Source organism: Pristiophorus japonicus, chromosome 3 (assembly GCF_044704955.1).
Source record: "Pristiophorus japonicus isolate sPriJap1 chromosome 3, sPriJap1.hap1, whole genome shotgun sequence".
NCBI lineage: Eukaryota > Metazoa > Chordata > Chondrichthyes > Pristiophoridae > Pristiophorus > Pristiophorus japonicus.
The window spans coordinates 111634957-111662602 of record NC_091979.1 but is presented as its reverse complement, the minus strand read 5'-3'; the positions used below and the strand labels follow the sequence as shown (position 1 = coordinate 111662602).

Genomic DNA, 27646 nt, shown 5'->3' with positions numbered 1-27646 from the left:
CCTCAACTGCTTCCTTGGACAGAGAATTCCACAGATTCACAACCCTCTGGGAGGAGTTAAACTAATATTGCAGGGGGATGGGAACCTATACAGGGAGACAGAGGGAGACAAAAATGAGGCAAAAGCAAAAGACAGAAAGGAGATGAGGAAAAGTGGAGGGCAGAGAAACCCAAGGCAAAGAACAAAAAGGGCCACTGTACAGCAAAATTCTAGAAGGACAAAGGGTGTTAAAAAAGCAAGCCTGAAGGCTTTGTGTCTTAATGCAAGGAGTATCCGCAATAAGGTGGATGAATTAACTGTGCAAATAGATGTTAACAAATATGATGTGATTGGGATTACGGAGACGTGGCTCCAGGATGATCAGGGCTGGGAACTCAACATCCAGGGGTATTCAACATTCAGGAAGGATAGAATAAAAGGAAAAGGAGGTGGGGTAGCATTGCTGGTTAAAGAGGAGATTAATGCAATAGTTAGGAAAGACATTAGCTTGGATGATGTGGAATCTATATGGGTAGAGCTGCAGAACACTAAAGGGCAAAAATCGTTAGTGGGAGTTGTGTACAGACCTCCAAACAGTAGTAGTGATGTTGGGGAGGGCATCAAACAGGAAATTAGGAGTGCATGCAATAAAGGTGCAGCAGTTATAATGGGTGACTTTAATATGCACATAGATTGGGCTAGCCAAACTGGAAGCAATACGGTGGAGGAGGATTTCCTGGAATGCATAAGGGATGGTTTTCTAGACCAATATGTCGAGGAACCAACTAGGGGGGAGGCCATCTTAGACTGGGTGTTGTGTAATGAGAGAGGATTAATTAGCAATCTCATTGTGCGAGGCCCCTTGGGGAAGAGTGACCATAATATGGTGGAATTCTGCATTAGGATGGAGAATGAAACAGTTAATTCAGAGACCATGGTCCAGAACTTAAAGAAGGGTAACTTTGAAGGTATGAGGCATGAATTGGCTAAGATAGATTGGCTAATGATACTTAAGGGGTTGACTGTGGATGGGCAATGGCAGACATTTAGAGACCGCATGGATGAATTACAACAATTGTACATTCCTGTCTGGCGTAAAAATAAAAAAGGGAAGGTGGCTCAACCGTGGCTATCAAGGGAAATCAGGGATAGTATTAAAGCCAAGGAAATGGCATACAAATTGGCCAGAAATAGCAGCGAACCTGGGGACTGGGAGAAATTTAGAACTCAGCAGAGGAGGACAAAGGGTTTGATTAGGGCAGGGAAAATGGAGTACGAGAAGAAGCTTGCAGGGAACATTAAGGCGGATTGCAAAAGTTTCTATAGGTATGTAAAGAGAAAAAGGTTAGTAAAGACAAACGTAGGTCCCCTGCAGTCAGAATCAGGGGAAATCATAACGGGGAACAAAGAAATGGCAGACCAATTGAACAAGTACTTTGGTTCAGTATTCACCAAGGAGGACACAAACAACCTTCCGGATATAAAAGTGGTCAGAGGGTCTATTAAGGAGGAGGAACTGAGGGAAATCTTTATTAGTCGGGAAATTGTGTTGGGAAAATTGATGGGATTGAAGGCCGATAAATCCCCAGGGCCTGATGGACTGCATCCCAGAGTACTTAAGGAGGTGGCCTTGGAAATAGCGGATGCATTGACAGTCATTTTCCAACATTCCATTGACTCTGGATCAGTTCCTATCGAGTGGAGGGTAGCAAATGTAACCCCACTTTTTAAAAAAAGGAGGGAGAGAGAAAGCAGGGAATTATAGACCGGTCAGCCTGACCTCAGTAGTGGGTAAAATGATGGAATCAATTATTAAGGATGTCATAGCAGCGCATTTGGAAAATGGTGACATGATAGGTCCAAGTCAGCATGGATTTGTGAAAGGGAGATCATGCTTGACAAATCTTCTGGAATTTTTTGAGGATGTTTCCAATAAAGTGGACAAAGGAGTACCAGTTGATGTGGTATATTTGGACTTTCAGAAGGCTTTCGACAAGGTCCCACACAGGAGATTAATGTGCAAAGTTAAAGCACATGGGATTGGGGGTAGTGTGCTGACGTGGATTGAGAACTGGTTGTCAGACAGGAAGCAAAGAGTAGGAGTACATGGGTACTTTTCGGAATGGCAGGCAGTGACTAGTGGGGTACCGCAGGGTTCTGTGCTGGGGCCCCAGCTGTTTACATTGTACATTAATGATTTAGACGAGGGGATTAAATGTAGTATCTCCAAATTTGCGGATGACACTAAGTTGGGTGGCAGTGTGAGCTGCGAGGAGGATGCTATGAGGCTACAGAGTGACTTGGATAGGTTAGGTGAGTGGGCAAATGCGTGGCAGATGAAGTATAATGTGGATAAATGTGAGGTTATCCACTTTGGTGGTAAAAACAGAGAAACAGACTATTATCTGAATGGTGACAGATTAGGAAAAGGGAAGGTGCAACGAGACCTGGGTGTCATGGTACATCAGTCATTGAAGGTCGGCATGCAGGTACAGCAGGCGGTTAAGAAAGCAAATGGCATGTTGGCCTTCATAGCGAGGGGATTTGAGTACAGGGGCAGGGAGGTGTTGCTACAGTTGTACAGGGCCTTGGTGAGGCCACACCTGGAGTATTGTGTACAGTTTTGGTCTCCTAACTTGAGGAAGGACATTCTTGCTATTGAGGGAGTGCAGCGAAGATTCACCAGACTGATTCCCGGGATGGTGGGACTGACCTATCAAGAAAGACTGGATCAACTGGGCTTGTATTCACTGGAGTTCAGAAGAGTGAGAGGGGACCTCATAGAAACGTTTAAAATTCTGACGGGTTTGGACAGGTTGGATGCAGGAAGAATGTTCCCAATGTTGGGGAAGTCCAGAACCAGGGGTCACAGTCTAAGGATAAGGGGTAAGCCATTTAGGACCGAGATAAGGAGAAACTTCTTCAGCCAGAGAGTGGTGAACCTGTGGAATTCTCTACCACAGAAAGTAGTTGAGGCCAATTCACTAAATATATTCAAAAGGGAGTTAGATGAAGTCCTTACTACTCGGGAGATCAAGGGGTATGGCGTGAAAGCAGGAAGTGGGTACTGAAGTTTCATGTTCAGCCATGAACTCATTGAATGGCGGTGCAGGCTAGAAGGGCTGAATGGCCTGCTCCTGCACCTATTTTCTATGTTTCTATGTTTCTCAACTTGGTTTTAAATTGTCTCCCCCGTATTTTGAGGCTGTGCCCCCTAGTTCTAGTCTCCCCGACCAGTGGAAACAACCTCTCTGCCTCTATCTTGTCTATCCATTTCATTATTTTAAATGATTCTATAAGATCACCCCTCATCCTTCTGAACTCCAACGAGTAAAGACCCAGTCTACTCAATCTATCATCATAAGGTAACCCCCTCATCTCCGGAATCAGCCAAGTGAATCGTCTCTGTACCCCCTCCAAAGCTAGTATATCCTTCCTTAAGTAAGGTGACCACAACTGCACGCAGTACTCCAGGTGCGGCCTCACCAATACCCTGTACAGTTGCAGCAGGACCTCCCTGCTTTTGTACTCCATCCCTCTCGCAATGAAGGCACACATTCCATTCGCCTTCCTGATTACCTGTTGCACCTGCAAACTAACTTTTTGGGATTCATGCACAAGGACCCCCAGGTCCCTCTGCACCGCAGCATGTTGTAATTTCACCCCATTCAAATAATATTCCCTTTTACTGTTTTTTTTCCCCAAGGTGGATGACCTCACACTTTCCGTCATTGTATTCCATTTGCCAAACCTTAGCCCATTCGCTTAACCTATCATCATCTCTTTGCAGCCTCTCTGTGTCCTCTACACAACCTGCTTTCCCACTAATCTTTGTGTCATCTGCAAATTTTGTTACACTACACTACACTCTGTCCCCTCTTCCAGGTCATCTATGTATATTGTAAACAGTTGTGGTCCCAGCACCGATCCCTGTGGCACACTACTAACCACCGATTTCCAACCCGAAAAGGACCCATTTATCCCGACTCTCTACTTTCTGTTCGCCAGCCAATTCTCTATCCATGCTAATACATTTCCACTGACTCCGCGTACCTTTATGTTCTGCAGTAACCTTTTGTGTGGCACCTTATCGAATGCCTTTTGAAAATCTAAATACACCACATCCATCGGTACACCTCTATCCACCATGCTCGTTATATCCTCAAAGAATTCCAGCAAATTAGTTAAACATGATTTCCCCTTCATGAATCCATGCTGTGTCTGCTTGATTGCACTATTCCTATCTAGATGTCCCGCTATTTCTTCCTTAATGATAATTTCAAGCATTTTCCCCACGACAGATGTTAAACTAACCGGCCTATAGTTACCTGCCTTTTGTCTGCCCCCTCTTTTAAACAGAGGCGTTACATTAGCTGCTTTCCAATCCGCTGGTACCTCCCCAGAGTCCAGAGAATTTTGGTAGATTATAACGAATGCATCTGCTATAACTTCCGCCATCTCTTTTAATACCCTGGGATGCATTTCATCAGGACCAGGGGACTTGTCTACCTTGAGTCCCATTAGCCTGTCCAGCACTACCCCCCTAGTGATAGTGATTGTCTCAAGGTCCTCCCTTCCCACATTCCTGTGACCAGCAATTTCTGGCATGGTTTCTGTGTCTTCCACTGTGAAGACCGAAGCAAAATAATTGTAAGGTCTCAGCCATTTCCACATTTCCCATTATTAAATCCCCCTTCTCATCTTCTAAGGGACCAACATTTACTTTAGTCTCTTCCGTTTTATATATCTGTAAAAGCTTTCACTTTCCGTTTTTATGTTTTGCGCAAGTTTACCTTCGTAATCTATCTTTCCTTTCTTTATTGCTTTTTTAGTCATTCTTTGCTGTCGTTTAAAATTTTCCCAATCTTCTATTTTCCCACTAAACTTGGCCACCTTATACGCATTGGTTTTTAATTTGATACTCTCCTTTATTTCCTTGGCTATCCACGGCTGGTTATCCCTTCTCTTACCGCCCTTTTTTACTGGAATATATTTTTGTTGAGCACTATGAAAGAGCTCCTTAAAAGTCCTCCACTGTTCCTCAATTGTGCCACCGTTTAGTCTGTGTTTCCAGTCTACTTTAGCCAACTCTGCCCTCATCCCACTGTAGTCCCCTTTGTTTAAGCATAATACGCTCGTTTGAGACACTACTTCCTCACCCTCAATCTGTATTACAAATTCAACCATACTGTGATCACTCATTCCAAGAGGATCTTTTACGAGGAGATCGTTTATTATTCCTGTCTCATTGCACAGGACCAGATCTAAGATAGCTTGCTCCCTTGTAGGTTCTGTAACATACTGTTCTAAGAAACAATCCCGTATGCATTCTATGAATTCCTCCTCCAGGCTGCCCCGTGCGATTTGATTTAACCAATCGATATGTAGGTTAAAATCCCCCATGATTACTGCCGTTCCTTTTTCACATGCCTCCATTATTCCCTTGATTATTGCCCGCCCCACCGTGAAGTTATTATTTGGGGGCCTATAAACTACGCCCACCAGTGACTTTTTCCCCTTACTATCTCTAATCTCCACCCACAATGATTCAACATTTTGTTCATTACAGCGAATGTCGTCTCTCACAACTGCCCTGATATCATCCTTTATTAACAGAGCTACCCCACCTCCTTTCCCTTCTTGTCTGTCTTTCCGAATCGTCAGATACCCCTGTATGTTTAATTCCCAGTCTTGGCCACCTGCAACCACGTTTCTGTAATGGCCACCAAATCATACCCATTTGTAATGATTTGTGCCGTCACCTCATTTACTTTATTTCGAATGTTGCATGCGTTAAGGTAGAGTGTTTTAATATTAGTTTTTAAACCATGATTTTTAGTTTTGACCCCTCCTGCAGCCCCTTTACATTCAGTGGCCCTTTTTGTTTTTTGCCTTGGGTTTCTCTGCCCTCCACTTTTACTCATCTCCTTTCTGTCTTTTGCTTTTGTCTCCTTTTTGTTTCCCTCTGTCTCCCTGCATTGGTTCCCATCCCACTGCCATATTAGTTTAACTCCTCCCCAACAGCACTAGCAAACACTCCCCCTCAGACATTGGTTCCGGTCCTGCCTAGGTGCAGACCGTCCAGTTTGTACTGGTCCCACCTCCGCTAGAACCGGTTCCAATCCCCCAGGAATTTGAATCCCTCCCTGCTGCACCATTGCTCAAGCCATGTATTCATCTGAGCTATCCTGCGATTCCTACTCTGACTAGCACGTGGCAGTGGTAGCAATCCTGAGTTTACTACTTTTGAGGTCCTACATTTTAATTTAGCTCCTAGCTCTTTAAATACGTCTCATAGAACCTCATCCCTTTTTTTACCTATATCGTTGGTACCAATGTGCACCACCACAACTGGCTGTTCACCCTCCCTTTTCAGAACGTCCTGCACCCGCTCCAAAACATCCTTGACCCTTGCACCAGGGAGGCAACATACCATCCTGGAGACTCGATTGCGGCTGCAGAAACGCCCATCTATTCCCGTTACAATCGAATCCCCAATCATTATCGCTCTCCCACTCTTTTTCCTGCCCTCTTGTGCAGCAGAGCCCGCCACAGTGCCATGAACTTGGCTGCTGCTGCCCTCCCCTGATGAGTCATCCCCCTCAACAGTACTCAAAACGGTATATCTGTTTTGCAGGGGGATGACCGCAGGGGACCCCTGCACTACCTTCCTTGCAGTGCTCTTCCTGCTGGTCTTCCATTCCCTAGCTGGCTGTGGACACTTCACCTGCGGTAAGACCAACTCACTAAATGTGTTATTCACGTCATTCTCAGCATCGTGGATGCTCCAGAGTGAATCCACCTTCAGCTCCAATTCCGCAACACGGTGTGTCAGGGACACCGGAAGTGAATGCTTTCGTTTCGTTGCTTTTAACGTCAGTGGTGATGTCGCACTTTACTAGGGAGGCTTTGAGGGTGTCCTTATAACGTTTCCGCTGTCCTCCTTTGGCTCGTTTGCCATGAAGGAGCTGCGCATAAAGCATTTGCTTAGGGAGTCTCGTATCTGGCATGCGTACTATGTGGCCTGCCCAGCAAAGCTGATCGAGTGTGGTCAGTGCTTCAATATTGAGGATGTTAGCCTGGTCGAGGACACTGATGTTGGTGCGCCTGTCCTCCCAGGAAATTTGCAGGATCTTGCGGCGACGTCGTTGGTGATATATCTCCAGCGACTTGAGGGACCTTCTCTACATCGTCCATGTCTCAGACGCATACAGGAGGGCGGGTATTACTACAGCTCTGTAGACCATGAGTTTGGTGGTAGATTTGAGGGCCTGGTCTTCAAACACTCTTTTCCGCAGGCGGCCGAAGGCTGCGCTGGCGCACTGGAGGCGATGCTGAATCTCCGCATCAATGTCTGCCTTTGTTGATAAGAGGCTCCAGAGATATGGGAAATGGTCCACTTTGTCCAGGGCCATGCAGTGGATCTTGATGATTGGAGAACAGTGCTGTGCGGCGATGACAGGCTGGTGAAGGACCTTTGTCTTACGGATGTTAAGCATAAGGCCCATGCTTTCATATGCCTCAGTGAATACATTGACTACATCCTGGAATTCAGCCTCTGAATGTGCACAGATGCAGGCATTGTCCGCATACTGCAGCTCAATGACAAAGGTTGGGGTGATCTTGGACCTGGCCTGGAGGCGGTGTAGGTTAAACAGCTTCCCATTGGTTCTGTAATTTAATTCCGCTCCAGTGGGGAGCTGGTTGATAGTGGAGGTGGAGCATGGCGGCGAGGAAGATTGAGAAGAGGGTTGGAGCGAGGACGCAGCCCTGTTTGACCCCGGTCCGGACGTGGATTGGGTCTGTAATCGATCTGTTGGTAAGGATCACGGCCTGCATGTCATCGTGAAGCAGGCGAAGGATGTTGATAAACTTTTGGGAGCATCCAAAACGGAGGACACTCCATAGACCTTCACGGTTGACAGTGTCAAAAGGCTTTTGTAAGATTGAAAAAGGCCATGTATAAGGCCTGGCGCTGCTCCCTGCATTTTTCCTGCAACTGGCGCGCTGCAAAGATCATGTCTGTTGTGCCCCGTAGGGGACGAAATCCGCATTGTGATTCCGGGAGGAGCTCCTCGGCCACAGGGAGAAGACGATTGAGGAGAACTTGAGCGACAACTTTCCCAGTGGCTGAAAGCAGGGAGATTCCCCTGTAGTTGCTGCAGTTGGACTTGTCCCCCTTTTTAAAAATGGTCACAATCACTGCATCTCTGAGATCTCCGGCATGCTCTCCTCCCTCCAGATGAGAGAGATGAGGTCATGTATCCGCGCCAACAGCACCTCTGCCATATTTTAGCGTCTCAGCAGGGATTCCATCCGCACCTGTAGCCTTGTTATTCTTAAGCTGTTTTATGGCTTTGCCAAACTCATGCAACGTTGATGTTTCACTGAGTTGGTGGCAAGTGGCATGCTGCGGGATGGAATCGAGAACACTCGAGTCAAAGGCAGAGTCTTGATTGAGGAGATCTTCAAAGTGCTCCTTCCATCAGGCCCTGACAGCCTCAATGTCCTTGATGAGTGTTTCCCCATTCTTGGCCAGGAGTGGGTGGGGCCTTGGGAGTTTGGACCATAGGTGGCCGTGACTGCAGTGAAGAATTCTCGCATATCGTGGCTGTCGGCCAGTTGTTGTATCTCCTGTGCTTTCTCCATCCACCACCTGTTCTTTAGGTCCCGGGTTTTTTGTTGGACCTGAGCCTTGAGCCGTCTGTAATGTTGTTTTGCAGCTCCCGAGTTGGGCTGTTGCTTGAGGCTCAGAAATGCTTTGCGCTTGCGATCTATTAGTTCTTCGATCTCCTGATTTTACTATGCTCAATTAAAATATAGACAGCCATATTTAGAATCCAGTCATTTCCAGTGGAAAATCCTGGACGTGATGGAGGAGGCCAGGGAGCCAGTGGAACAGCTCCCTGCAGCATTTCATGCTCCTGTTCGCCCAGAAACTGCCAGAAATGGGTGACAAATCTAGGCCACTATAATTTATTCTAATACAATTTATTTTCCCCAACCACCACCACCTCAGCCCTGAGAAACCAATCACATGACAAATAAATATTATTGGATACCCAGAAGGAATTAAATCATCATAATTGGCTCGAGCAATGGAACCTGATTAAAATAAAAAAGTGATTTGTTTAAACATTACTTGGTAAAAGAACATTGGTACAAAGCTCAATTAAAAAAATCAATTGTAATATTATCAATGTGGACACAATGTTGTCACTTATAATTTTGCTAAAATTCCTACTTAGTTGTATAGACCTGTTATCCTCTGAATGAAGTTATCACACAGGTGTGAGATTTTATCAAATCAAAAGAAGAATATGGCGCAACCAGAAGATCTTGGGTTAATGATAATGTTCAAGCCTGAATTATAGGTTTAAAGGAGTTCAGAAGTGAAGGAATTAAAAGAAAGTATTTTCTGCATGTTAGTTACACTTTCTTGGTTTTAGGATACTTGCCATATTTTGATTTTCAATGCCTAATCTGCACAGCTATGCATGTTCACAGAAATAGCAATGTACCTGTACTACATGGTATCCCAGAATCTCCAAGTGTCTCTTTTTCATAACAGTTTCTCCCTTAATGTGATGAGAGTTCTTGCAGAAAGCTTTAGAGTCGAGAAACTCTATAGCAACCCTGTAGGAATAACATCTTGGGTTAATTTTTAAAGTCATCATGTAATGCCATAAACTACCGCTACCATTCAAGTCTTCTATACTATGATAAAAAACAAAAGCATAATTTGTATGTTTAGATTTTTCCACCTTTTTCTCCACGATTTAGGCCGCAACTGCCAACCACCACAATTCCCTCTTTCAGACAGATGGTCAGGTACAAGGGGTTCAACCTTTTCTGTGATTACAAGGCTCAGTTAATAGGAAATGCATTTACTCTAGATACGGATCCCGCTGAGAACTGACGAGATGCATTGTACAAAATGGTTGGCAGATCCCAAGTATCAACCACAGTTAAGCCTTATTGAAATTCATACAGTGAAGCAAAAAGAATGAACTTCCTTGAAGCTCCAGTCTATGCAAGTTAGGAGCTAAAAGAACACACTTTAAAATTAATCTCAACAGTATGTTCGAGATATTTGAAGAATGCATAATTTGTGCACTCACAGATTCAGGGTTTAATCAGCAGAAACCTATATTCAAGAATAATGACCCATGATTTAAGTAATATCACACCTTTGTAATGTTGATTTTCTCCATTAAAACTCATATCTATAATATAGATGCAACTCGGGAGACTAGTTACCTCGTGCCGATACTGTTTGTGCAACAACTAAATGAGGTGGTCACCATACAACGAGAGAGGAATCATGAGGCAGATGAAAGGAAGTGGGTGACTATCACTCATGCCCTTCAAGGAAGGGAGCCTGCTGCCCTTACTTGGTGTGGTCCATATGATTCAAGTCCCACACTACATGGTTGATTTTTGTTGGAATGAAGATTCTGCAATTTGGCAGCATTGCTGGGGTTTGTCAGTGTGGAGGAATCCTCGGGTATGGCATCACTGTGGAAGAAGAACCTGAAGTTGGCAGAACCAGGTGGTGGAATGTGGGGTTTGACTCACTGGTAGATTCTTGGGAGCGGTCAGCATTGAGGGGAAGGACAAGCAATGAGCCTGACAGCATTCAGGAGTGGGAACATCCAAGGTATGGATATAGTATAATAGTATAGCCCACCGGACCTTACTTCCTCTCAGTTTTCCCCCGGCCCTCACCCTAAATTTGCATATTTCTCTCCTATCTCCCATGTTAGTGGATATTCTCTCTTCTCAGGTATTTTCCCTCTTCAAATCTGCCAACATCACCCCCTCCTAAGAGAAACCATGGACCCCTCTGTCCTTGCAAACTATCGCCACATCTCCAAACTTCCTTTCCTCTCCAAAGTTCTTGAACGTGTTGTCACCTCTCAAATCCGTGTCCACCTCTCCCCATCCACCCATCTTCTCTGTGCTTGCTTAACTGGGAGCCAATGGAGGTCAGCAACGCCTCGATTTTAAAATCATCCTCGTTTTCAAATCCCTCCATGGCCTCACCGCCTCCTCATCTCTAATCTCCTCCAACCCTGTAATCCCCCGAGAGCTCTGTGTTCCATCTATTCTGGCATTTTGAACATCTCCAATTTTAATTGCTCCACCATTGGTGATCATGCCTTCAGCTGCCTCGGCCCCAAGCTCTGCAATTCCCTCCCTAAATCTCTCCAGCTCTCCACTTCTCTTTCTTCCTTTAAGACTCTCCTTAAAACCTACCTCTTCGACCAAGCTTTTGGTCATCTGCCCCAACATCTCCTTGTACAGCTTAGTGTCAAATTTTCTTTTTTTTTTTGACAACGTTCCTGTGAAGCGCCTTGGAATATTTTATTATCTTAAAGGTGCTATATAAATAGAAGTTGTTGTGATGGCAGCATTGGTTTATAACATTCTAAAAGATCTCAAACATTAAATTTGGTGTTTTATGACCCTATTTTGGAAGCATTTTTTTGTCCATCTCTGTCTATCTTCTTTTCTTGGTGTCTCAGGGGTACCAGTGTTTAGAATCAAAAGATCAACAAATACAGATAATTAGAGGCTTTATACTTACTGTTCTTTTCTTTTCAAATGTCAAATGGGGATGAAGAAAGACATGTGTGTGTCAACCCAATACACTTTCTGAAATGTGCAGTATAATTCGAACATCAACTAAAGCTACAATAGATGTGTAACCTCTTTCTTCACACATATATTTATTATATGCAGACAGTCCCTTTGTTTTAAAAAAATAAGCCATTGCAACAGATTGAAACCGGTTTTACATAAAAGTAAGATGAAGGAAGCAAGGTTAATGTCTGCAGGATGTGCACATCATGTACAACAACTTGCATTTATATAGCACCTTTAACGTAGTAAAATGTCCCAAGGCACTTCATGGGAGCGTAGAGCCAAGAACCGAGAGAATTGAAGGCATCGCGCTAATTGTGGGGTGAAGGAAGTCGGGGATGCAGAGATGCCAGAATTGGAGGAATGCAGCGTTCCGGAGGTTGAGGCCGTGGAGAGATTTGAATACGTGGATGAGAATTTTAAAATCAAAGCACTGCCAGACCGGGTGTCAGCGAGCACAAGAATGATGGGTCATTGGGTCTTGGAAAGTGTTAGAATTCGCGCAGCAGAGATTTGGGTAAGCAAGTTTAGGGAGGGTGGAAGATGGGCGGCCGGCTAGGAGGGCATTGGAATAGCCTAGTCTGGAGGTAGCAAAAGCATGGATGAGGGTACACAGACATGGATCATACAAGAGATAGATAGAAAAGAAGCAAAAAGATGGAAGGAACACCGAGGGTGAATGAAAGGCAGGCTGTTGTGTATCTGTAAAGCATGCACTCCCATGTTCCGCCATCAGGGAGCGCATCCCCTGAAGTCCCAAGGGATCCCAGTATCCCGTGGGAACATTGTATATAAGCCGGCCCCTCAGGCCTGTTCCTCACTCTGGAGTGTCTTAATAAAGACTGAGATCACTGTTACTTTGACCTCCCTGTGTGCAGTCTCATCTGTGTTAGGAACACAATAACTGGCGACGAGTATACGAATCCAACGCAAAGTTGCAGCAAACTGTGGGCATCCTGGAGAAGTTCTCAGAGGGTGAGGACTGGGAAGCCTATGTCGAACGGCTAGACCAGTACTTTGTAGCTAACGAGCTGGGCGGAGAAGGAAGCGCTGTAAAAAGGAGAGTGGTCCTCCTCACAGTTTGCGGGTCACCGACCTACAGCCTCATGAAGAATCTTCTGGCTCCGGTGAAACCCACATATAAGTCGTATGAGGAGATGTGTACACTGGTTTGGGAGCATCTTAACCCGAGGGAGAGTGCGCTGATGGTGAGATATTGGTTCTACACGTGCCAGCGATCTGAAGGTCAGGAAGTGGCGAGCTACGTCGCCGAGCTAAGGCGACTTGCAGGACAATGTGATTTTGATGGCTACCTGGAGCAAATGCTCAGAGACTTTTTTGTACTGGGCATTGGCCACGAGACCATCCTACGAAAACTTTTGACTGTAGAGACACCGACCCTCAGTAAGGCCATTACTATAGCAGAGGCATTTATGTCCACCAGTGATAACACCAAACAAATCTCTCAGCACACAAGTGCTAGCAATGTTCATAAATTAACTGGAACTATGTTTGCAAGCAGAAATGTACAGGGCATAAACCAAGAGTCTGCGACTGCCAGCGGGTCTCGGGTGACCAAGATGACTCAGAGTCCGCAACAAAGAATGAATGCAATTCACACCTTGTTGGCGTTGTGGAGGCTTCCATTCAGCCTATTCATGCCGCTTCAAAGGGGATGTTATCAAGAGCTGTGGAACAATGGGGCACCTCCAATGAGCTTGCAGACGAGCTGCAAGCTCTGCAAAACCTGCTAACCACCACATGGCAGAGGAAGATCGGTCTATGGTGAACCAAAGCAATTTCGAGCCTGAGAGAGAGGAGGCAGATGCTGAAGCACACAGGGTGCACACATTTGCGACGAAATGTCCACCTGTAATGCTAAACGTAAAATTGAATGGCTTACCTGTAGCCATGGAACTGGACACTGGCGCTAGCCAATCCATCATGAGTAAAAAGATGTCTGAGAGACTGTGGTGCAACAAGGCACTCAGACCAGCCCTGAGCCCCATCCACACGAAACTGAGAACGTACACCAAAGAGCTCATCACTGTCCTGGGCAGAGCCATGGTCAAGATAACCTACGAGGGCACGGTGCACAAACTGCCACTTTGGATTGTCCCGGGCAATGGTCCCACACTGCTTGGAAGGAGCTGGCTGGGCAAAATCCGCTGGAACTGGGATGACATCTGAGCGCTATCACATGTCGATGAGGCCTCATGTACCCAGGTTCTTAACAAATTTCCTTCCCTTTTTGAGCCAGGCATTGGAAACTTTTCCGGGGCGAAGGTGCGGATCCACTTGGTCCCAGAGGCACGGCCCATTCACCACAAGGCGCGAGCAGTACCTCATATGATGAGGGAGAGAGTGGAAATCGAGCTGGACAGGCTGCAATGCGAGGGCATCATCTACTGAGTGGAATTCAGCGAGTGGGCCAGCCCGATTGTTCCAGTACTCAAAAGTGATGGCACGGTCAGGATTTGTGGCGATTATAAAGTAACTATTAATCGTTTCTCACTACAGGACCAATACCCGCTACCCAAGGCAGACGATCTATTTGCGGCGCTGGCAGGAGGCAAGACGTTCACCAAGCTCACCCTGACTTTGACCGACATGACGCAGGAGCTGGAGGAGTCTTCGAAGGGCCTCACCTGCATTAACACGCACAAGGGACTGTTCACCTGCAACAAGGTGCCCGTTTGGAATTCGGCTGGCTGCAGCGATCTTCCAGAGAAACATGGAGAGCCTATTCAAGTCAGTACCACACACGATGGTCTTTCAGGACAACATATTGGTCACGGGTTGGGACACCATCGAGCACCTACAAAACCTGGAGGAGGTCCTCCAGCGACTGGATCGCGTAGGGCTGCGGCTGAAGAGGTCGAAATGCGTCTTCATGGCAACAGAAGTGGAGTTTTTGGGGAGAAGATCGCGATGGATGGCATTCGGCCACAGACGCCAAGACAGAGGCTATCAGGAACGCACCCAGGCCACAGAACGTCACGGAGCTGCGGTCGTTCCTGGGATTCCTAAACTATTTTAGGAACCTCCTACACGGATTAAGCACCCTCTTAGAGCTCCTACATGTGTTATTGCGTAAAGGTGAGAACTGGGTATGGGGAAAAAAAACAAGTAATTGCTTTTGAGAAAGCCAGAAACATTTTATGATCCAACAAGCTGCTTGTACTGTATAACCCGTGTGAAAGACTTGTGTTAGCATGTGATGCGTCGTCATACGGAGTCGGGTGTGTATTACAACAAGCTAACGTTGTGGGGAAGTAGCAACCTGTTACCTATGCCTCCAGGAGCTTGTCTAAGGCCGACAGGGCCTACAGCATGATTGAGAAAGAGACATTAGCATGTGTGTTCGGGGTAAAGAAAATGCATCAGTACCTGTTTGGCTTCAAATTTGAGCTGGAAACCGATCACAAGCCCCTCATATCCCTGTTCGCTGAAAACAAGGGGAGAAATACTAATGCCTCAGCCCGCATACAAAGGTGGGCACTCGCGCTATCAGCATATAACTATACCATCCGCCACAGGCCAGGCACCGAGAACTGTGCAGATGCTCTCAGTCGGCTACCATAGCCCACCACGGGGTGGAAATGGTGCAGCCTGCAAACTTGTTGATGGTCATGGAAGCGTTTGAAAATGATAAATCACCTGTCACAGCCCGCCAGATTAGGATTTGGAACAGCCAAGATCCTCTGCTGTCTCTAGTAAAAAACTGTGTACTGCATGGGAGCTGGGCCAGCATCCCCGTTGAAATGCAAGAGCTAATCAAACCGTTTCAGCGTCGAAAGGATGAGCTGTCCATTCAGGCAGACTGCCTGTTGTGGGGTAACCGCGTAGTGCTACCCAAAAAGGGCAGGGAGACGTTCATCTCGGATCTCCACAGCACACACCCGGGTATAGTAATGATGAAAGTGATAACTAGATCCCACGTGTGGTGGCCCGGTATCGACTCTGACTTAAGAGTCCTGTGTACGACAATGCAGTGTGTGTGCTCAGTTGAGCAACATGCCCGGAGAGGCACCACTAAGTTTGTGGTCTTGGCCTTGCAGACCATGGTCGAGGATCTATGTCGACTATGCGGGCCCGTTTCTCGGTAAAATGTTCCTGGTGGTGGTGGATGCTTTTTCAAAATGGATTGAATGTGAAATAATGTTGGGAAACACCGCCACCGCCACCATTGAAAGCCTGAAAGCCATGTTTGCCACCCACGGCCTGCCTGACATACTGGTCAGTGACAATGGGCCATGTTTCACCAGTGCCGAATTTAAAGAATTCATGACCTGCAATGGGATCAAACATGTCATCTCGGTCCCGTTTAAACCAGCCTCCAATGGGCAGGCAGAGCGGGCAGTACAATCAATCAGAGCCTCAAACGAGTCACAGAAGGCTCACTCCAAACCCGCCTGTCCCGAGTACTGCTCAGCTACCACACGAGACCCCACTTGCTCACAGGAGTGCCCCCGGCTGAGCTACTCGTGAAAAGGACACTGAAAACCAGACTCTCGCTGGTTCACCCCAACCTGCATGATCAGGTGGAGAACAGGCGGCAGCAACAAAATGTAAATTATGGTCGTGCCACTGTGTCACGGGAAATTGATCTGAATGACCATGTATGTGCTAAACTATGGACATGGTCCCAAGTGGATCGCGGGCATGGTGATAGTTAAAGAAGGGAGTAGGGTGTTTGTAGTCAAACTAGACAATGAACAAATTTTCAGAAAGCACCTGGACCAAACGAGGCTGCGGTTCACAGACTGCCCTGAGCAACCCACAGCAGACACCACCTTTTGAGAGCCCACAACATACACCTAAAGGATCAATGACACTACCCTGGACCAGGAAATCAAACCCATCACGCCCAACAAGGCCAGGCTCATCCAGCAGCCCTGCAGGGCCAACATGTCAGCCCAGCAAGGGCACAACCAACACACCAGAACAGACATTTGTACTGAGGCGGTCCACCAAGGAAAGAAAGGTTCCCGACCACCTCACCTTGTAAATAGTTTTCACTTTGACTTTGGGGGGGGGGGGTGCGGCGGTGGGGAGTGATGTTGTGTATCTGTAAAGCATACACTCCTACGTTCCGCCACCAGAGAGCGCATCCCCTGAAGTCCCAAGGGATCCCAGCATCCCTTGGGAGCACTGTATATAAGCTGGCCCCAAGACCTGTTCCTCATTCTGGAGTGTCTTAATAAAGACTGGGGTCACTGTCACTTTGACCGTCCTGTGTACAGTCTCATCTGTGTTAGAAACACAATACAGGCAATCAACTCCTATCTCACATTTCATGTAAAATGATACAGGGAAAGGACAGGGAAATGAGTTCAGAATAGATCACTGTGACTGAACAGCTGACACAGACACAGAGGGACAAATAAAATTATGATAATCTCTCTAAGTTCATTGATAATTTGTGCCAGACCAGCAAGACGCAGAGAGGATGTGCTAATCTGTCGTAAAGAAATTGTGAAGTGTCTCTATAGCAGGACCCAGGCCTGCTTCACCAGTTCCACTTCATGCAGCTGGTTGCCAAGGTCTGAGCAATGGAATACCAGCAGTTTTAACTAAATAACTGAAGAATATCATAAGACTGTGTTACTAATTCGCGATTGCTAATTATTAAGGAGGCGACTGCTGCCAACGAACCAGAAATAGTTGCACATGCGCAGTTCCAGTGGTTTGTTCTCGCTGGACTTCCCAGAGATTAGTGAGAGAGAAAAGTGAGGGGTGGAAATTTCAGGTATTGAGGGGTCTGTAATGTGACTTGAAAGTGATATTAGGATGTTGTCAGCTTGTGTGAGTTTTATTGCACTCTCACGGAATGTGTTTATCGCTATCGGGTCCTTTGTCTGTTGTGGTTTGAACACGCGGCTGGTGAACAAAATGCAGGCGCAGGATGTTAGGATTTAATCGGCTGGGAAAAGGATAATTGAGAAAGAGAGCAGAGACAGTGCAGAGAGAGAGAGGGAGAGAGGAGCGCTAGACAAAGAGACTGGGGAGGAAAATGAGAGGGAGGGCTGAGAAGGAACGCATGAAGAGAGAGACTGGCAGCGGTGTGATTAATTAATCAGAATGAACTGCTAAAACTTTCAGTACAATTCAACGAGGATGTTGTCAGATTGTACTCTCGCCGAGCGTGTTTATCGCCAGCAGGTCCTCCGTCTGTTGTGATGAACATTAACTTTTCAAATTTGGGACCTGACATTTATACGCAGAATGCTTCTGTGCAGCTTCAGGTTTGTTGGCAGCAGTCACTCCGAATTATTAATGATAATTCATACTCAAAAACATCAATACCACAATATAGCACTTTGGTTAAATCATGTTGAACTACTTTACTCCAATTGTATGATTCAATAAGAGTTAACTCCATCAAGTTTGTAACATTTCCATCGGAATTGTTGATGGACTAAATTTAATGCTTCTGACACTGCAGACTTAAAAGTTCAAATCATAACCGTAAAGGCTATTCTTATTGGGTTAGCTATGGCAATGGTTAGCAGGGCTGTTACTTTCAGAACTTCGTGGCGACAGATAATTTTATTTCAGAGCAAAGCAAAAAATCCAAAACAACCAGCACTACCATGCCCTGGAGAACTAACATTATACCAGACAAATTACAGATTAGTACTGATAGCAGCGATGGAGAAATTACCATCCACGAAGTTATACAATTCTGGCTAAAGTAGCAAGTGCTAGTTTGGTTGGTTGGTGGATAGGAGCACACAGAAAGTGAATTACATTCAAAGTTTTAATTATTAACCAGTTATAAGCTTGTTATAAATTACATCTAAAAATCCAGACTATATCTTGCTGAGATGACCTACTTTTTGCAGATATTTTGAAAAGAACTGCTTCAGAATTCATAAATGTTTTTAGAAAAATCTTTGAGAAAACACACTAAAACTGTCTGTGCACAGACCTTTGTTCTCCTGGCAGTAGCTGTTTCTCTCCAATAAATTCGTTGTCTGGTTCCCAAGGTACTTTTGCGTTTTTAGAAAGTAGCATAGTACTCTGATCCACATAAGGAAGAGGTTTTTGGTGTCTGTCAAGGACACATTCAAAGTCTGCAAGAAATTATTTATCAATTTCAATGTAAATATATTTGGAGAAGGCAAATCATCATTTACAACAGTTTTTTTCTTAACCAGGTTAAGACTCATAACTCAAGAGGACACCAAGCATGGACCTATAGTGGTCACCCACATGCAAGAATGAACGGCTGGAAAAGGCTACAGTAAATTTGGCCTTTATCTTAAAAGGGGTTGTAATTCAAAAGCGAGGAAGTGATGCCTCAGTTGTGCAGAGCCTTGGACAGATCACATCTGGAATGCTGCCTTGGAAGGGGTACAGTGCAGACTGATCAGAATTATGCCATGAAGATAGGTCACATAAACTTGGCTTGTATTCCCTTGAGGTTAGAAAGTCGAGGGATGATCTAATCAAAGTGTTTAAAAATGATAAAGGGATTTCATAGGATACATTCCGAGAAACTATTTCCCCTAGTGGGGAAATCCATAACAAAAGGGCTAGATCAGAAATTAGAGCTAGGCCATTTAGGAGTGAAATTATTTTTCACACAAAGGGTATTGGAAATCTGTACACACTCCCCAAAAGGCTGTGGATGCTGGGCAAATTGAAATTGTCAAGACGGAGATCAATAAATTTTCATTATGTAAGAACAAAGGTGGGTAAATGGAGTCGAGGTACAGATCAGCCATGACCTGATTGAATGGCGGAACAGGCTCGAGAGGCTGAATAGCCTACCTATATTCTTTCATTGTACAGGGGTAAACCACCCGATAACTAGCTAAGAGGCAGTTTTGTACATGGTGGTTGAACGTATTTCAAAGAATGAGAAAGACTGTAGGTAATTAAACATCTTGCTCATTCAATCTCTACACAATTTGGAGCATAGCAGTACCAGAATACTTGTCATTCTAAGTTTGGCCTCAAAAGGAAGTCTCTGCACACTGACCCAAGAAATGGCCAATTCACAAGTAGAATGAGCTATAGCTTTCTTTAAAGGGACCCTAAAGACCAGATACACCCCAGTTACTAACCTCTGTTTAATAATGGGGTTCATCTAAAGTATTTTCGGCAAGCAGTTATCTCCCTAGATTTGTTAAAGTCTTATCACATTTAGATAAAAGGGCATGCACATATCAACTAAGCTAGGGTTACTCACTCTTCGGCATGAGTCAAAATCGCAAACTATTTAATCTATCCGCTCCAGTGACACCCCAGAGCTCGCAGGCTATGAATGGAAACCCAAGACATGGAGGAACACACTAAATAGTTGTATATTACAAATCAAAAGCTGTTAAAAAAAAATGCAAGTACAGGTTGAACCTCTCTCGTCCGGCACCCTCAAGACCTGACCAGTGCCGAAACAGAGAGTTTTCCGAACCACGGGAGGTCAGTGCTGGTGATCGCTGAGTGAGGGAGGAGAGGCGGGGAATGTTGGTGATTGGTCATTTCTCTGTCTGTCTCAGGTCGGATGTCCCTTCACTGCGCCATCAAGTCCCACAATTCCACAATGCGGAAGCAGAGCGAGATGCTGAGCGTCACGGAAGTGTTTAACAGTGAGCTCCAAGCCCAGGCCCAGGAAAGCGGCAGTTCCGCCACTGATGTTTCCAGACCAGAGTGCCCCGGACCGAAGAGGTTCAACCTGTATATCCAATTGTAAATTTTTTGCAGTTTACGGAAACAAAATGTTATTTTGATATTTGTAAAACAAGAATCCATTAATGTTTATTAATGGAGCTTGAAATGTTGTTGTAGTTAGTTAATTTGTTCCATCTAAGTAATTTTGGGTTCCATTTGTAGAATATAAAATTGATTTCAAATATTGATCAATTTTATAGTTACTAAAATGAAAAACCAAATGTATAGTTACTAAAACAAAAGATCAATTGTAGACTTAAAAGGTCTTTAAGAAAATAAAATGTACTCAAAAAACCAATGAACTCCTACACCCATATTCAAGCACCCACATAATCTAAAAACTAATGATGATGGATTAGATCACTGGAATTCCAAGGAGAAGTTAATCCAACAAGAAATCTATATTACCTTTCCTCCAAAAACAAGATACAATGATTATAACTAAAGGAGGCTGCAAAAAGTCAAAGAACATACCTATGAAATAGTAATATGGGGTGAAAACAGAGGCTTTGGCATAGTTACTTCCTCCCAATAACTGGCCCAATATTTCCTGAATCTGCTGCTGGATTGCACTGACAGAAACATTGCCTATAAAAGAAACAATTTATATTACAAAATAACATTGACTTGCATTCAGATATAGGCATATTTGAATGTCCATCACAAATAATGCATAATTTCAGCACAGCAAATGTGGCTTCAACATACATATTGAAAATACAAGATCAAAAAACAAAGGATGGTACAGCCCCCACCACTTGCACTGCGCCTACACTATGGCAGGCAACTGTCTATACCAGGAAATATAGTTTCCTTTTTCCATCATCATAGAAACGATCATTGCTCCGCCTCTGATCAAAATCAATGGCGAGATCGAGTTTGCTGAATTAACATCACTGGGATCACCAAAACCACATAGACCATTACAGAATGGTGCTGGAGGGCTCAAAATCTGTAAAATATTGGCCCAGATTTTGCATTGGGTAATGATGGCAAACTTTGAAACAGACTGAACGCACCCCCACGTGCCCCCCCCCCCCCCACCCCACCCTGGCCAACTACAGCCAGCAATCAGTGAAACTGAAGAAAACCTCAGCTTTTCCGCCCCAATATCTGTTAAATACCTCATTAAATGTTAAGCCTTGTTGGAAATAGGTGTAACTGGAGTTTTAACAGCATATGAATTGCTAAACAACCGTTCTGGCCCTGAAAAACTAATTTTTGTATTTGTGGAATATCAAGTTTCTCGATTGTGATAAAAATTACAATTAAAAAAATGTTTGTTCATGATATTTCAGCTTCTAACTTATCCCCATGTGAAAGTCTCAATCTTTATTTCGCTATCTGTAGCATTTTTTAAAAATGAGGATAAAAGCTGCTTTTCATGTCCTCGTTTGTTGTCTGAGAATTCTTCAATGTGATTGGCTACTTAGACAACTTGATGACATCACTGCTGCATCGCCATAGGAACCCTCCAATCACAGTGCTACAATTAATTACACATCGAGAAACCTCAAGTTTTCGCCAGAGATCGTGAGATTTTGGTGGGCAGTTTTCTTTGAGGTCAGCGGCGAGCGCCTTTGCTTTGCCGCTGACTGCAAATAACAGGCCATTCAATCACTCAGCAGGTTGCCGGAGTGTAATATTTTTATTGACTTGTTCGAGGAACTTCATTAAAATCTTGAGACTCTTATTTTATTGCATAATTGAAGGGCCAAACTTGTTCTGATATTTTAACATTCATATTTATTGAGCTATTGCATCAAGCATGGATGGCAATCGGTAATGAAATATGGCTAGGATCACACGCAGTTTAGAAGCCAACCCTATGCACATGGATTCCTTCTTAATGCTGATTTAAAAATTATACTATACTATGGTTACAATACAAACTTAATAGTATTAAACCTGACCTGGACATTCTGTCCAACATGCTGTGACCTATACCCGCGTTATCAGGTCAGAGCCATTACTCCTAAACATGTCCGTAAATAACCTGATGGTCAGTCTGTGTCTGACCCCCAGTACCCTGGATATGCATCAGACATTGGCCGCACTGCTGTTATGCTTGTTGTGGGGTATTCCAATTATGTTCCCAGCAAATTGTGGCTTGAATTTGCCACTGGAGGATCAGGAAGCACAACCGTTTAACTTATGGCATTTGTTGTCAATGTCACCATTCCAGCAAATTCTGGGCCCGTGTATGGTATGAACTACAGGAGTACCACAAGAGGGAAAATTTAAACCTGCAGTCCTGCAGCTTAATGGTTGAGTTGATTAAACAGCTGTAGAAAATTAATATTCTAACACCGACACTAAAATCTGCCATCCCCCATTGTTTTGAATTTGCCCTGTTCTGCAGCACAAGTGTGAAGGAGGATATTTCCAGGAGACAAAGTTTCCAATGTTGGGCCTGACTGCTGAATATTTGGCTCTCCTACAGCTCATGCACAGACATAACCCAACCAAAAAACTGCAGAGAAATTATTAGTTTTCCTTTCCACAGCAGCATAGACTGAGGTAAACAAGCAATAAAAAAGGAATAGGAAAAAAAACTATGAGAAGAAAGGGTTCAAAAATACAGCTCTGTTTACAACAGCAATCACTAACCTTTATTTAGCAACTGCTGGCAATAACGGTCATGAAACCAAGGGGTCTGGAATTCTGGGCACTCTAAACAGACAGCTCTGTTCAGCTCCATTAAACGTAATCGGATCCGCATGTTCAGAGCATCAGGCAGTGCTAGTATTAGAAACCAAGTTATTATAACAGACTACAGCATTTTCTTTTTCCATCAATTTTCTCCCCTCTCCTAAAGGCATTGACTCCTTGCTAGAGTACAATTTCATAAGCTGGTACTTTGTCCAAAGGGGCAATCTTCACACGGAAGCCAAGACAGTGAGTGTTGTCAAGCTATTTGACTACATGATGTGTTACAAATGAGTCTGATTCTATCCTCATCCAGCGGCCACATGCAGATGTACATGCAGTCAACGAATACCAATAAGGCGTTGGAATTTTTTGCTCCTTTATCCAGGGGTGTCAAGGAAAATTATTATACGATGGAGATTAGCTAACAGTATAGATGAAGACCTTCCTTTTCTGCATGAATCAGCTCAGAGAGTCAAAACTAATAGCACCCCAGTGCTGGATGCTCATAAAATAAGCAATCCAACAGACTCAAAAACAAAATGATAATCAGAAGAGATTTTGGCTGGATGGGTAAAACAATAAGATTATAACACAGTGCAATTCAGGCTACATCTGACGATTTATTTTTCCCATTCTCAGGATGTGGGTGTGGCTGGCAAGGCCAGAATTTATTGCCCATCCCTACTTGCCCTAAGATGATGCTGGTAAGTCTTGGACACAACTTAGTGTCTTGCTCGGCCACCTCAGGAGGGCAGTTAAGAGTCAACCATGTTGGTGCTGGAGTCACATATAGGCTGAGCAAGGACGACAGGTTTCATTCCCGAAAGTAGTAATTTTGTCTACTTTGTTATTCTAAGTCAATGCTGCCTTTGCTCAAAATATGTTCAAAGTGGTTCCTTTGCTCAAAATATTTATTAAAGTTTGAGATATTAAAAATTCACCCAATTATAATAGCTGATCCAACTGTCACCATGTCACCACACATGTGTCAAAAAGTTCTGGGATGACATCCAAAGTCTGGAAAATCCCAAGTTGGTGATCTATGCTTTAAATTGCACCTGGGAAAAAACTAATCAAAATGTCTGTTTTGATCAAAGGTTGGCATGCTAAGTTTCTGAAATTATATTGGGGGTGGGGGGTGGGGGCGAGTGTAGACCCAATGATGCACGGGATTGAAAAACAGTTGGGAGTGTAATGACACATTAACAATAACTTTAATAATCTACAAGTATCAGTAATTAAATAACAAAATAAACTTACTGTCCAGCTGAGAGTCTAACTTTGCTAGGAAATCCACACTAAAAATAGTCTTAATTATATCTTCAGGAAAGTAGCCTACAAGAGCTAGTGAGTAACCAAATAGCACGAGAAGATGAGGGTCAAATAAACCTGTGTATAGAAAAAAAGACTTGCATTATTATAGCACGTTTCATGACGTCATAACCTCCCAAACCACTTAATCATTATTTATGGAAGAAATATTAATGCACCCCAATTAATTCCTGGAAGATAGCATTCATCTCTACAGACACCTTTGACTGTATTCCTCAAAGTTGTTCAAATGGGAAATTGCATTCAAAATTAGGGGTAACGATATAGCCTTCAAAAATACTTTTGTTGGTTGTTTGTCACAGATCTAGCTAAAATTATTTGATCTGTAATTTATATGGTAAATTTTAACATTCAGTCCTTGCTTCCTAAAGTATTAATAACTCGAATGTGCTCCCCACTTTAGTTTCTTATTTGACAGGTTACGTGTGTGTTTTGACATCTACAGAAAGAAAAGAAAAAGAAAAAGGCAGAAAAAAAAAAAAGGAGAAAGAAAGAGAAGAACGAAATAAAAATAAAATAAAAATTTGAGTTTTATATAGCGCCTTTCACACCCTCAGGATGTCCCAAAGCGCTTTACAGCCAATGAAGTACTTTTGAAATGTAGTCACTGTTGTAATGCACTGGTAGTAGGCAGATAGAAATTGAAAATTCCTGCATGGCCTTTTTGTTTAAAGGTCATCAAATCCAGCTTTTTCATTTGAGCTGCCTTGGTTTTCCTGAGAGGAGGGTGGGTGTTTCTAAGTCGCTACCAATACTGTTTAGTGACACACTAGCCAACGACAACTGTACAAAATTCTCCCTCCCTTATATGTAGCTGGCATTTGTTCTACACACTCCACAGCAGTGTAATTAAGCAGAAATTCAAAAGTGTGAGAAATTCAATCTCCATCCCTACTGTAGTCATTAGTGTGATGCTGCACATGAAAATAATTTTCTGAGCTGAAACAGATAGTTAATTATGCAAATTGGGTAATTTAATTGAAAATACAAAATCATTTTATAGCTTGTACCCCCACACTTACGACATAAATGGATCTATAGATCCAATACAAAAATCAGCAAACAAGTCACCTATCTTGTGTTTCAAAAGGAGAGATATTCTTAAATTGATCTTTGTTTACTGATTCATTGTTGCAGTCCTTCTAATAAATCTTTATTATAGCCTTCGTAGTTCAGTCCAAAGTTAGGTTTCAAATGCAGTATGCAGCCTACTGGATTGAGCCAATAGCTGTCAGAAATTGGGCCAGGTACTCAGAATCTTGCTATCAATATGCAATATGGTAGAGTGCTCAAACCACCATTACCCCTCCAATGCCCTGTGTGCTGTTTAAAGTAATGGACTGAGCAAGGAAATAGCCACAATAAAGAGATTTTGTTTTTCAACTACAACAAACTACTTTAAAAATCCAATACTAAGACAAACAATTACTACTATAGTGTTCAATTTTATATGTTTTACTGTAGATGAATTTACAGATTACACAATTGTAATGCATTAAAACCACTTATGGACCAAGAATAAATCTCTGTGCTTGAATATGAAAAGTCAAGCAACTTACTTAAAGAAGGAAATATCTGTGAACATTATATACTGATTGAAACAGATAAATCTTTGCACTCTCATGATGTGTAGTACAATACTCACTCAAATGAGGCCTGAAATGCTGTATACAGGATTCAAAGAACCTTTCAGCTTGTGGAGGATCATAATTCAGGATAGTGAACGGAAGCAAGGTGGCATATGTGGCTGAATAATGGAGCTGAATTATTTAAAAAAATAAAGTCATCATTATATGCTTGTCAAAAGTATTTTGGCCATAAGACAGTTCCATAAATTGCTCAGCAGGAGCCATTATTCAAATGATAAATGCTCTAGGTTTTCCATGGAGAATCAAGGAATTCTAATTGAAAGCCAATAGCTTCTACAACATCTCAGCACGATCACAATATCCATAACTATTGCTAACTTTTTCAGATCCATCAAGAGTTACATTACGAATCATAGAAATTACAGCACAAGGTGGCAACTCGGCCATTCTGTAACTAGACCCATTTACTATAATCCCATTTCCCCTGCCTTTTCCCCATATTATTTTATATTCTTCATTTTCAAATAGTAATCCAATTCCTTTTTAAATTGTTATAATCTCTGATTCAATACAAATGTGTAGTAAAGTATTCTAAGAAACCTTTAACATTTCAAATACAGATGAAACCAAAGTCAAGACTCTGCAGTAAATTTGATCCATTTCCCTCTTCTTTGATTTTGTCCTGAGTTGATATCTCCTGAAAAGTGGTTCCAGAAGTTACAGGTGACCTCCAGTAGCCATTCTTCATATATAAACCAATAAACTATTCAGTCAAGCAAAGCCGTATTCAAGCAATTTGTTTAGAATTAGTACAAATTCAGCAACGTTGCACCACATTAGTTAAAGTTCAGAATGACAGAATAGAATCATAGAAACTGCAGCACAGGAATAGACTATTTGGCCCATCATCCTCAGACCTGGCTTTTCAACTTTATGCAAAATTTTTTCAAATAATTATCCAATCTGCTTTAAATTTTGTTATATAACCACTGCTTCAATGGCTACTTGTGGTAAAGCATTTTGTATTCTAATGATCCTCAGCATCAAAAAAATTATTCTAACTTGCCTCTTCTGGAGTTAAGAGTGGATGTATGCTGAGCGTTCTCCCCAGTAGAGAATGACTTATTTGTATAATTTGCATAAGTATTTATCCTGAGCAGAAGGTGAAGGCAAATAAGTGATCATTCTTTTCTTCACCAATACAACAAACCATTAATGGATTGTTCCCTCTTGCACACACCAAGCATTTTACTTCTGGTAAAGCTGTAAAGGAGGGAGCTTTTTCCCAATTCAAGATTTAGTACTGAAGGGTCATTTGGTCCAAGGCTACAGGACTAGGATTGGTAAGTGAGTGACTTTCTTTTACTATAATTAGCACTTGCATGTAGTACAGTAATTGGTGTGCATAATTGTGCTGAGTATATGAACTTTGCTGTCTGTGTGTACGTTATGTAGAATCATACAGCACAGGAGGCAGCCATTTGGCCCAATGTGAGTTATAGCGGCGCAAATATTTTCTTTTAAAGTATATATCCAATTCCCCATTGAAATTTACTATTAAAAATGTTTACACCAACCTTCTAAGCAATGCTTTCCAGATCATAACAACTCGCTGAGTAAATTCGTTAAAGGTTTTAAATATTTTGTACAATAGTGTTTAAAAAAGGTACAATGGGCTTAATTTTTCTCAAAGCTGTTTTTTGGCATACTTTGAAGAGTAACACCCATTTTTTGGGGGCCCAACTATGCCAAAAAAATCATCCAAATTT

The 27646-nt window shown here is 43.3% G+C and overlaps 1 protein-coding gene across 1 annotated transcript in view; it reads right to left on the bottom strand.

Moving 5' to 3' along the window:
* The window catches only part of fastkd1 (FAST kinase domains 1), an 82952-nt gene that overhangs the window by 1407 nt on the left and 53899 nt on the right, over positions 1-27646 (bottom strand). The window contains exons 9-14 of the mRNA XM_070875705.1: positions 25934-26048; positions 24217-24345; positions 22915-23046; positions 20779-20892; positions 18560-18704; positions 9501-9615 (exon numbers count right to left, since the gene is read on the bottom strand). Coding sequence (XP_070731806.1) covers positions 9501-9615; positions 18560-18704; positions 20779-20892; positions 22915-23046; positions 24217-24345; positions 25934-26048 — 750 coding nt within the window. The remainder of the gene's footprint in view (positions 1-9500; positions 9616-18559; positions 18705-20778; positions 20893-22914; positions 23047-24216; positions 24346-25933; positions 26049-27646) is intronic.